This window comes from Gasterosteus aculeatus, chromosome 5 (genome assembly GCF_964276395.1).
Source record: "Gasterosteus aculeatus chromosome 5, fGasAcu3.hap1.1, whole genome shotgun sequence".
Taxonomy (NCBI): Eukaryota; Metazoa; Chordata; class Actinopteri; order Perciformes; family Gasterosteidae; genus Gasterosteus; species Gasterosteus aculeatus.
The window spans coordinates 9,094,314-9,106,708 of record NC_135692.1 but is presented as its reverse complement, the minus strand read 5'-3'; the positions used below and the strand labels follow the sequence as shown (position 1 = coordinate 9,106,708).

The 12,395-nt window shown below is 47.3% G+C and overlaps 1 protein-coding gene across 13 annotated transcripts in view; it reads right to left on the bottom strand.

The window, feature by feature from the left end:
* The window catches only part of tanc2b (tetratricopeptide repeat, ankyrin repeat and coiled-coil containing 2b), a 106,103-nt gene that overhangs the window by 31,466 nt on the left and 62,242 nt on the right, over positions 1-12,395 (bottom strand). For 5 of the 13 annotated variants that reach the window (XM_078103171.1, XM_078103172.1, XM_078103174.1 and 2 more), the window contains one exon: positions 340-488. In XM_078103171.1, coding sequence (XP_077959297.1) covers positions 340-488 — 149 coding nt within the window. Of the gene's footprint in view, positions 1-339; positions 489-757; positions 970-5,009; positions 5,127-8,292; positions 10,398-12,395 lie in introns of those variants that run through there. The other 8 variants (XM_078103168.1, XM_078103173.1, XM_078103176.1 and 5 more) reach the window with 5 other exon arrangements.

The window sequence follows — 12,395 nt, the reverse complement described above, 5'->3', positions numbered from 1 at the left end:
AGCGTTTTAAAGAAAAATGTAATTAGACGGGGGGGTGGGTGGGGGTAGATATCTGATGTGTGATGGAGATGCTCCGACACGTTCTGAATCTGTCTTTTGAGAGCCGGCGATCCGTCAAAAACCGAGTGCGAACACAGATGCGATGAAGTCACACAGGTGAAATCAGACGGACGATATTCCCCACGATGTCTAAATCATGTCTAAATCACATACACAATTATGAAGGGACATGAAAACTCATGATCGTGGTGACTTTTGTCGGGAAAATACAGCAGAAGCTGCGCAGCGTCCTCGTTGTTGAAACGACAAAAAGTCCAGTTTCATTACTGGGGCCGTTACCTGTCTCGCCTCAGGCTCCTCCATGCTGTACTGGGTACCGGCTGGCCCCTCGCTCACTTTGTCGCCCAGAAGGAAACCCAGGCGCGTCATCAATGTGTTGGCTGCCTCATCCACCGACGGAGGGGGGCCCAGCTCATGGCTTGACTCCCCTGCAGAGGCAGAGAGACGGGAGGAGGAAGCAGGTGGAGGGGTGGGGGAGAGAGAGAGAAAGAGAGAGAAAGAGAGAGAAATAAAAATTTGTGTCAGCGATGGGTGGGAACAGGACAGAAGCTTGTTTTAACCCCGCACCCCCTCTGAAAAAAAAACATCCTTTCAAATATCACGTCTGCGCCGTCTTTAACTGGAAACACGGCGTGCGTCTGGATTCAACCCCAGAAGGGACGACGGCACCTTGGGCAACGGCGTGAAACACCCTCACCTGAGTTTCCCCGGCGCTCGGGGCCGTGCACTAAAGGCGCATTCCGCCCCCCTGTCGGACGCGTCCTCTCGAGTGCCCTCTGACGCAAAACTCTAAACTCCCTTTAGAATCCTTTCAGAGCTCGTTTAGAAACAGAAAGAAAATACAAAAAAAACAACCTCTTCACTCGACAGCTCCTTCCGCACCATCAGCACTGCAGCTAGTGTGACGTAATGAGATACGCCCTTCACCTGCGCGTATGTGTGTGTGTGTGTGTGTGTGTGTGTGTGTTTGTGTGTGTGTGTGAGAGAGAGAGAGGGAGGGAGTGCAAAAGAGAGAGAGAGCGAGAGACTGCTGTGTGGTTCTCCAATACAAAGTGGGTGTGTATCCAACTCTTCTGTATCCTGTTTACAGAGACTCGCCACTCTGAGGGGAAACACTAGGGTGAGTTTGTGTGAAGTTTAGAAGATTACACAGACACACGCACACGCAGAAGGATGTTTGAAACAAGAACCAACACATAAAATGACTTCATGTTCTGGCCCCGGTTACCTGGTTACTGTCCACCCATGACAAGGCTTGCTACAGTGCCACTCGCGCCGCTTTTCACTAATCCTACTCTACTAATCACTATTCACGACCCAGAGAATTGGCCGAGACATTAATGACATTGAAGCCGCCAGCACGAGGATAGCCGGTGTTTAAATAAACAGCAGCGAGACGGAGCGGCAGGGCCGGTTCTCTCTCTCTCTCTCTCTCTCTCTCCCACTCGTTTTCCTGCCGGGCAGGTCGGACCAGACTGGCAGGTAGCTACACAAAGTCCTGACTGACGACCATTAGAAAGTCCCAGCGGCCGCACCCCGTCCCTAAAGACAGACGGCTCGTCTAAAAGCCCGCGGCCTCTGTCCTCACTCGTCCGCTTAAGGACCCGCAGACGGACGAGGCAATCCAAAGGCCCGGGCGCCCCTCTCCACCTGCTCATGCGCGGGCAGACGGGACGCCGCCAGGATCCCTCATTAGGTCGACTTCAAGTCCCTTAAAGCCAGTAACAAGGACTGGCACCTTCTGAGGGAGGGGGACAAACGAACGTTGAGGCGGGATGCGTGGCCTACAAACAGAACTGTCTATAATGAGGTAATCACGGCGAGCATTAGGTCCTAAACGGCTAATCCTCCGTGATGAGAAGGCTGCAGCGGCTCAGTGAAAGCAGCCGGATACACGGAGCAGAAAGGGGGCCTCCAAGGTCATTGAATCCCCGACCGTCCCCCAAGGAGGACTGCTTAATGCAGGAAAGGAGAGGATGTAAAGGTATCACCGTTCCTCCTCCTCGCGGCTAATATCGCAGGGAGGGGGGGGGGGCGCCTGGGACGAGCAGCCACCCTGGTGAACAAAAGCGGGAACATCAACCCGCCGTCCATTATAATAACAGGTGTTGTCTGTACGCCGTGTGTGTGCACGTGCAGGCGGCGAGGGCACTTTACACACTGGTAGTATCGGGCAGTGAATACATTAGCACTGGTTAGTCAACCGCTCCTGGGGGGGATGGGGGGGGTTTGTGACCGCGATCGAATGGGGGCTCGGTTGTTTTCTCTCTCTCTCTCTCTCTGGCTCACTGTTTCGTCTGCGTCCTCTTTGCTCGACTCTTTGTCCACGTCTTTGCCTCCGTCTGCCTGTACTACATCGGTCACAGCCAGCTGACAACCAGACAAGCAAAAACACTGTAGTCAAACATAGAGGCCGGACCGAAATACTATCACGGATCTGCCAATTAAAATCTCATCTTCATGTACATACACGTTATAGAACCTTCCACAAAGGACATGTATGCATTACCATATTGTGGCAGTAGTATATTCCTGTTTATAGCTCATTTGTTCTTAAAATACATATTAAAACAATAAAATACATGTCGACACCAATATGTGGATCGCGCCGAAGCTACGCGACAGCATCCGGAACCGTTAGTCCTCACAGCGACAGCATAGGACCCTTTAATGATGACATTTGAATATGATGAAAAGAAAAGATATAAAACACATCTCTTATTTTTTCTGAAACCAGCCCCCGACACACACACACACACACACACACACACACACACACACACACACACACACACACACACACACACACACACACACACACACACACACACACACACACACACACACACGCTCCTCTGCCACCAGATTCCTGAGCTGCGAAAGAAGACAGATGGTTGCCATAGCAACTATCTTTGCGCACAGCTAGGAATGCGTTTCTGTGCGAGCGCATCTGTTTCTTCCCGGCCGGCCACAGAGAAGAGCGAGAGAGAAGCATGTGTGCTGCAGGCAGGGGACTGGAGAGCACAGGAGACGGTATTAATAGGTCCGGGGCTGCAGGTGAGATGGCACATACCATACGGCGGCTCCTGTTTCACCTCCACCTGCCCACCTCAACTTTCGCTCCGGCAGGGTGAGTCCAACAGAGACGCACGTACGCCGTTCCCACAAGCCGCCCGCGCTTGTGGTTGGGAAAGGTGGAGACGGAAGGCTCAAAGTAGAGGTGGCACACGAAGACGGAGAGAGGTGAAAATGAACTACGTCAGTAGCTGTTGACAGCTAAACAGAAGTGGTGGCAAAAGGTAGATTCACACCTCTTTCAGAAAACATGAATAACAGACAGGCACAAATAGGTGTGCACAAGCAAACACATCATCAGGACACCAGCGGCTGGAAGGATAATCACAAGATCAGAGGCGTGAATTGCACATTCCTCGTGTGCACAGTGGTGTTCGTATCTGCAACCGAATGTGGTGGATTTTATACATGAAAGCACCTCAGGATGCTGGTTAGTTATCAGTATCTTATGTGATGATATACAGTACACATATACACGATTTGGTTTACCCTCAAGTCATTCTGGGTGTACTTGACTAATGTGACAAAGAGCAGGACTGCTTTATATTATATTATACACCGTGGTATGCAGAGTGTCTAATATCGTAGCATAAAATCAACACCACTACTACAACTACACTGCAAATTGCTGTCAATCAAACTCAGACACCGGCACGCCCCTGTAGAGGCTTAGATCTTCATTTGTTCTACTACGCTGACTGCAAAAAAAAGGATGACTCAGCATCCTTTTACTTGGACTTCAACTGAACTCAACGTCAACGATATAGAAATGTTGTATAAAATGACGAAACACCATGATGGTGGCTTTAATCCGCAGCGGCCACATCTGCTCCGGGAAGGAGCTTTTACATCATTAGAAAAGCTTTCACTCCACAAAGTCGTCACTAACCACATTCATGAGACCACAAACGTCTTTGTAGGCCATAAAAATCAGCTGGTGCCTGCCGAGCGGAATGCGATCAGATGTTCGAGTCACTGCCCTTGTTGAGAGCGAAGATGTCCGTCCACCTGGGAGGCTCGAGTCATCGCCCCAGAAAACTCATCTCATCCCTCCTGGTTCCCCTCCAGCACACGTTGTTATTGCGCCGACACAGGCTTCCTGCCGGTGAACTGTTTTTTGTTTTTTTTCCTGCCTCGATGGTGCAGGAGAGACGACTGCCTCAGCCCTGAAATGTCACATCTGCGGTCGCTTTGAGCAGCTCATCACAACTGATTGGTTATTTCACAGTCTGTTTCACAGGGTTGATGTACAATCCAGCCGGGCACAACAGTTTTTCATCCGGGAGATTCGACTGCCAGCCCGGTACCAGAACAAAAGAGTCCTTTTCCTTACACAATAAACGGATGCATACCAGAAGAAATACCATAAAACGTGTATTCATTTGCATAAACCTACTTACAAGGAGAAGGCTGGAAGCAAGTTCTCGCCCATTTTTAGAAGTTAGAAAATGCCCGGAGACCTCCCACCATTACTGCCCGCATGTCTTTGTCCCACCCCGGGGGGGATTCAGCATCGTCCCGCTCTGCTGAGAAGTCTTTATAGCCACGAGAGGTCGAGCCAACAAGACGGGTCAAGAAGCCAATGCTGCACTTCTCAGTGGCGGCAGGACAAAGCAGATGCACTCGAAACCAAAAATCTCAGCGGGGCGCCATCCTCGTGTGACGGGCTCGACAAAGGAGGATGGACACTGTGGCCGCCAGCGAAGCCATTTCATCAATGACTTTGCAATGTTTCACTTTTTCGCTGCAGCAGGCGGCAAAAAAAAACATCTCTCCCTTTATCGCCGTACCTCTCTACCGCAGCCGCGGAGAGGAACAAACATGCAGAAAAAGCAACACCAAGAAATGAGGGATGAGCCGGGCCAAAGACTTACCGGGGCAGTATGTGTCCAGGTCTGGATTCTTGGCAGTGGTGGAGGTGTGTGTAGGGGAGCCAAGCTCTGATTGTGGAATGCGAGGGCTCTCCACAAACTTTGCTTTCCGCAGAGGGGCTGGGAGCAGAAAGCACGCACACACACACACACACACACACACACATAGAGAAGGGAGAGTACAACACACACACGCACACACGTGTACACAGAGATGGAAGAAGACAAAAAAGAGAGGAGTGACAGGGAGAGGGACAGAGAGGGAGGAGGAGAGAGAGAGAGAGAGAGCTTATGAACTTGAAGCAGCACACTGATAACGTGACTGAAACATCCTGAATGCTTTCTTTAGCATCTATTTGCCCGGGGACAATAAAGCTAAAGTAAACAAACAGCACGGACAATCAGGACCGCAACCGACCAATAGAATGTGAAAATGTCACCACAGTTCTTCTCTAAAAAAAAAAAAAAGTCTTTATTCCCCACCGAGTAGCAAACAAGATGTGACCTTTCAGCTGAAAAGATGGATGAAAAAAAAAAAAATGTTGCGTCTACTTGTCCGGCGTCATAATCACACCGAGAATGCAAATGAGATATATTTTCAGAATGTTCTCTCGCCTGACTCAAGCACAAAGTCTGAGACATCAGACGAGTGGCTTGGACGAGAGAGAGGGAGAGAGAGAGAGCGAGCATTGAACAGCCGGAGGTAGCGGTTGTGACACGTCTTTTTCTGGGTTCTCAGGGATCGGAAGCGCCGGTATCAGGACCAGCTCGTGGAGTCATGACATGCATGCGTGGAGGTGTGAGAGGCTCAAGCATCCAGCGCGCCACGACTCAGAAGAACTGCTCATCTCACATTCGGCAGCGCAGCAATTTACAGCAGACAAAATGATGCCAAAGTGTGACCTCCAAAGCTGGATGCTTAAGCGTCTTTTCCCCGACTGTAATAACCGCTTCGGTTATCGAGTTGGACGCAAAGAAATTCGGCTAATTTCAACTAAATAGAGTGAATTTGTTCAATCTTTTCTTTTCCGCACTTCTGTGGGCATAAATGGTTCTCAATTGGTTAATCTGGTTGAATGAGGGTTTAAAGTAGATTATGCGCTGTATGTTAACCGCTCTTCTCACGGGTGAGTGCACATGTCCAAAGATACGCCGCCAAGCACAGTGGAGCGAGCAGGAAGCCACCGGAACATACCGTCAGGCTGTGAGCTCTGTAAGCACTTTTGTTTGGGGTTTAAGTTACAGATAATGCCAGTAATGCATGTGTGTGTGTGTGTGTGTGTGTGTGTGTGTGTGTGTGTGTACATCCTAGATTAAACACCACAGCGCTCGTCTACATTTAGTGGAATTATCGGTCTTAACCTCTTAGCAAATAAAGCAGCATTTTACCATTTCTGCCTGAAACTGTTTTTTTTGCATATCTTAGAAATGTACTTATAGTTTGCTAATTCCATCTGTTATAACGCTATTATTTGCAGATTTACGTATATCATAATATTTTAAATGGGCATTTAGGCTATGCATTGAAGTGAACTGTTTAAAATAATTAAGCTATTCGATAGCTAATTATGCTAATCAATGAGCAGCAGATACACTCTTTGTATTATGTGGGCACACTGAAAAACTACTGTAATGATAAAATGCTTAACTGAGTATTATTCTGCCCCTAAACTCTGGTCAAACGTCGTGTATTTGGCTGTTTCTATTTGGCCGTATATAGAGATAGAAATTTGCATCCTTGTGAATCTGGACCCTGACTTCAAACCCATTGTCTTCCAAATGTCAGTTCAAAGACAGCTCTGCCTCGCGCTTAGTGACAATGACTTCTCTTGGAATGCTGGTAATCCAAGAGGGTTTAAAGGGCTTTATAATATATATCAGCGGTTGGATTTCTCAAGCCAACAGGGAGCACGTAATCCTTCAATTTATCTGAGCGACACGGAGACACAGTCGAGCTGGCAGCGTTCAGGCGGCTTTAAAATGCTACGCTAAGGACTTAGATTAGCATGTTAGCATTCGCAAAATAGCAGGAAATGGAACGTACACCTGAGGCGGTGCATTTTGTTATTAAAACAAGTACAGGTTTAAATATCATCCGGATAGGAACAAGCAGTCAATCCAGTTTTTCTCATTTCACAGGAAACATCGACACTAATGAGACAAAGGTTCCAGGTTCAAAATAAAATCTATTTTAGAGAAGCTCTACTTTTATTTACATTATATAGACATTCCTGCTCGTCGATCCAAAACTTTAGCCAGACTAAGCACTTGTTCAGGGTCCCTCGGTTTAACTTTCCACCACTTCACTATAATCTGTTGTCAGGATCCGAGATCCTCTGCTCACTAACAAACACACGGCCAAACGAACAAAAACTAAATATGCTTGGCAGCGAAAATCAAAGCGACTCCTTCAGAGCCGTGATTACGCGTTTAAATTCGACGGGTTCGCCCGCAGTGTTAACCCTGCGTTGCCGCGGGGCCCGGAGAGGACCCTCGGTAGTTGAACCCATCCAGGAAGTGAGCCAGCACAGATGCCACAGTGAGAAACTACAGCGGACAGCCAGCGGGAAGACGGGACACGGGCTATTCTCTCCTGCATCAACCGCCGTCACTCGAATGACCCGTTATATATTTTGGGCGCAGTCCATTTTGCTTGCCATGTGACTTTTTACTTAGTTTCTTTCCCTTTTTGACTTCCGAAGCATCACCCTTTGTTTCAAGGTTAGTGCCTGTCATTTGAACACAGGAGACAATGTTCATAAAAAAGAAGACGTTCTGTTCAGACCTTCAATAGACGAGTAAAAAGTTCGTAACGATGTAAAAGAAAAATGCAGGGGCCACAGAATCACTAAGATACTTAAAAAAAAAAAAGAAAATCCTTCTGAGATATTTTCAAGAATGTCTCTCTAGGCTGTTGCTTTGCTCTTCTCTGGGAGAGCGGTCATCGTTAGCTCGCAGGGAAACGCATTCCTTCTCACCAGCCCAGAGTAACAATCCTCCCTTTCAGACACACGGTGCTGCCGGACCACCTGCGGTGACCAGCTCGCCGGCAGCACGCAGCGGCTTCTCACGGACTCCTGCCGTGACGCGCCGAGCTGTCACGTGACGGCAAGACCATCCAAGAAGAATTACAGCATTGACCTAAACGGTTTTTACATTTTAAATCCTTTTATAGAGTCAGCGGGCATCATTCAACAACGACTAGGCAAAGTGACTCAAATAGTTTCCCAGCAGAATATCCTTCCTTCTTCCTTTCTATCTTTTTTTTTTGTCTTCCTGATCTTACCTCTATAAAATAGCGAAGTGAGACTCGGCCTATTGGAGTAAATCCCCCTCCATAGCGGCGGCTCCAGGAGAGTAAATCCCAGCGGCTCTTCTCCTGCAGTCCCGTTGTCAGTGTGTGCCAGGCTGAGGAGGGTTGACACTGTGATGGATGGCAGCAGGCAAATCCACTCCTCTAATGAGCTTATGAATAAATATCTCTTAGTCTGTGTGTGTGTGTGTGTGTGTGCAGATGCACGTGGCCGTGAAATAGTTATTTGTAACATGCTCTGGATGCGAGGGTGTGAATATGAATATGCATGTGGCATGTATGCGAGTGTACATGCGAGATTAGGGTGAGAACGGGGGAGGGAGGGGGAAGGGGGTGTGTGTGCAGAGAGAGAGGTGTGTGACATTGGACAGTTTTGAACATTTTATAAGAGGAAGCTGATCTCTACTCCCGAGATTGTCAGCGTGTACACACAGCCTTTGGGGAAATCAAGTCCATGTGTGCAGGATGTTGTGCATATGAAAGAGGAGCGCTCCTTTTCAACACCACAGCCCCAATGGACACAACCTTGGATTTCTAGAAATAACGGATAAGATCTGAATACGAATCAGCGACTCTAGTGAGCAATGCGGTGTCCCTCCTCCTGCCGCGCGAGTGAACGAGGAGCAACTGGAAAGGAGACATTTCCAAGTCTGTCCTACTGTCTCAGTCGCATACGACTTTGGGCGCCCGCACGCGCACGCATCGACAAACGCATGAAGAAAAATAATGTGGGTGAGGACGTACAACCCCCAGCTGTCTGCAACCCCAGCGCAGCTTCACAGGAACAACGCATGCGGCCCTGGTCACTATGGCAACAGCAGAGCACAGGGGAAGGACCGGTCTTGTCCACCTTTTTCCAAGGTGGTGGTGGTGTGACGGGTGGGTTAACACAAACACCTAAATCTTCTAGGTCCCAACACGCTTGCTTGCATGTAAACATGTAGTCTCTGTACACGCTCGCTCTTCACTTCCACTTAAATAACTCAAAACACGAAAACTGCAGCGACCGATGCTCATCCGCCGTGTTGTGGCTGCGTCTCTGCAAATGCTTGTGGAGGTGATATTGTGTTTTTAAGGATGTCTTAATCAATATTGTGTTCTGCATTACCTAAGCAACATCACACACACACACATTAACGTATTGATACATTATCTGCAACCAAACTGTCGGGGGTCCAGTTGCATTGTGGGTAATGCCAGATTGCCACGGGAGAATAATATATAAAGAACAAAAAGCTAATTTGTGCATTCCAATCCCCACACTACACAGTGTGCCAGAGAAAAGATTGAGTGCGTTGTAGTACATAGTATATCAAATGCAGTATGCAGACAATACCAGGAAGTTCTCTTTTTACAGGTGGCATTTCTCTGTGGGGAGCGAGTCAGCAAGCTTTTCTGGCTATTCCGAACAATGAACAGGAAGTAGTATGTCCCAGTAAGAAGTATGCACCTCGTAAGGACAGCTGCATTATGTACTAAAATCAAACAGCAGAAGTGTGTGATTTGGAATGCACGCCACAGTAAATCAAACCACAGGTGTGGTAATTAATGATAATTAATGTGGATCCTCACATGTGCTGTTATTTCACCAGGGGCCTGTTCCCAGTGTGCACGGGGCGATCGGGCTCTCGCGGGTTTGGATTTAGAGATCTTTGTTCACGGGTGACTCTGAGCGTTCGTCCCATTGACTTGTTGAACAGAACAACGCCGACCAGATGTTGCTGTGCTGTTCAGTCACAGCTTCCGAGCAGAGGCAGCAAGTGCAAGTCCATTAGCCAGACTGCCTCTTCCTCTTTTATGTGCTCTACGTGCGCGTGTGTGTGTGTGTGTCTGCCGCATCAACACGCACACACACACACACGTATCTATCATTACAACCTTGGGAGGATCAGCAGAGCAAGGTGAGGCACAGGCAGAATTTTAAGAGGGTGGAGGGAGGGGCCTAATTTCTCAGAACCCTGGTCAGCAGAGCTCTGCAAAGCCCGAAACGCAGTTAATTCAACGTTTGGCGTAACCTCGCGCGGGCCTGGATTAAATCAGTAACAAAAGCCACATCAACAAATGAGCAAATGAATGTGTGCAGTGGGAGATTTTGTTGAAGGCATTCTGCACGCTTTATCCATGAGTGTCAAAACATCCCCTTGGATTTTTTTTTGTTTGACAAAACATGAATCTGTGTGCAGCGTTACGGCCTCGGGACAAAAGCAGCAATGTGGAATGTGATTGGCTTTTAAAAGATTGAGAAAATGACTGTACACAGGGAAATAGTTGGTAAGTCTTTTATCAGTTAAGACCAAACTCCAAACATGAAGATGCTTTTCTCTAATCTGGGCCCACAGCGCTGAGGAACCAAACAGTCCTTCTCAACAGCAAAGGTTTTTCTATAAGATTTCTATATTGCTATTGGATGAACTGAATGCAATCGCTTCTATTTGTGTGTACTTTAATTGTTCTTAGCTCTTCATGACAGTAATTAAACTGCTAATGAAGTGAAGGCTTAATTATTATTTATAACTATTCCTCAAACAGGGAAATCAATAAATTTTTTTCTTCCAATTTGAACACTCGGGACAACTGATTTATTCTCATCCTTCCATCTCTGGTCTGAATCCCTGTTGTGTGCTCACTGCAGGCTTTCCTGTGCAGCCGTCTGCTCTGGAGGACTCCGTGACTCAGCATCTGAAGGACGGCGGCGATTGTTCACAGCGAGAGCTGCAGTCAACTTTCTTATTGTTTCTCTCCTTCAGCGGTGACACACAAGTGTGACTTTTATTACTCAATGCCGGTTACGAATCTCCTTGTATATTCTTGAGTGTCGTTTTTTTTTTTTTGTTGCTGTCTCAACGTGATTTAAAAAAAAGGAACATCGTCTGACATGTGTCTGATGTCGCGCTATTGTGCAACGTTATGGATGAAAACTTTCTTGCCCACTTGGCAATTCTCTTGGTTCTTCTAAACAAAACAACAAACGAGAGCCAGGAATGCAACGAGACGATTTGTAACGCCGCCAAGCTTCCATCCTAGAAATCACCATCCAACAGAATATGCGAGTCTGCCACTGACTTTATCCTAAAACGCCTCTACTGTGAGAATCGAAATTGAGTCTTTGGTAAAAACGACAAAGCATAAACGTGGAAGTCAACAACGGCGGGACGGCATTTATTACCTGTAGATTGATTGATTGATTAAATAAACACTCGTACATCAAAGCCACTGATTAGCCCATTATGATATTTATATCCACGTCACTCTCTATAGCCTTATTGATTTTCCTAAAGCACTATTGTAAGGGGGGGAAATTTCAATATCATAAACTCTTCACATGTCGCAGCGGAAGTCACCGGAGGCTCGCGCTCCTGAAGCTAAAGAGATATCAGCTATACAGTCATATATAATACCACCGCAGGAAAGCGAGATTAGCGTAATTGTCACAGAGGCCTATTAATAGCAAGGCTGCCTTGACCTTTGTTCCAGCTGGAGTTCAGCTTTCACTGGGGATATTTATAACCTGCCCGGCTGCACACAATTTGAAGGGCCATCGAGGAAAATTCGACACGAGCTGTAATCAATTGTTGCCCCCGTGTAATCCCGCAGACAGGAGACTGAATGCACGCGGACAAAATGACAAATAAGTTAAACGGACGAGGTGAATGGCAATGCTGATGCCGGTGTCATTGTGCAGCGGCCTGTGAGGGTTTGGGTACGCACAGACACACATACGCGCACAACAACACACTTCATGCCTGTGTGTGTGTGTGTGTGCACATGTCACAGAGAACTGTCTGCTCAGCTCTCCGCCAGCAGCATTCGCAGAAAGCAGTAAGGTGGTATATATGTAACCCACTGCTCTGTTTTGTAAGCAAATCATTATTATCGCTATTTATAGCACACTGCGGGTTTCTCTGTTTCACTCCACCGTTTTTTTTTTTCCCAGAAGGTACTGCTAAATATACAGATGGAACAAAAAAGTATTAAGCACACTAAGCGAGAAATATTTAGGTTTTTTTTAGGTCTTTTGTAAAGTGGCTCTCATGAAAAGGTTGTTGCCTTTTACAAAATAAATGAATCAATATCAA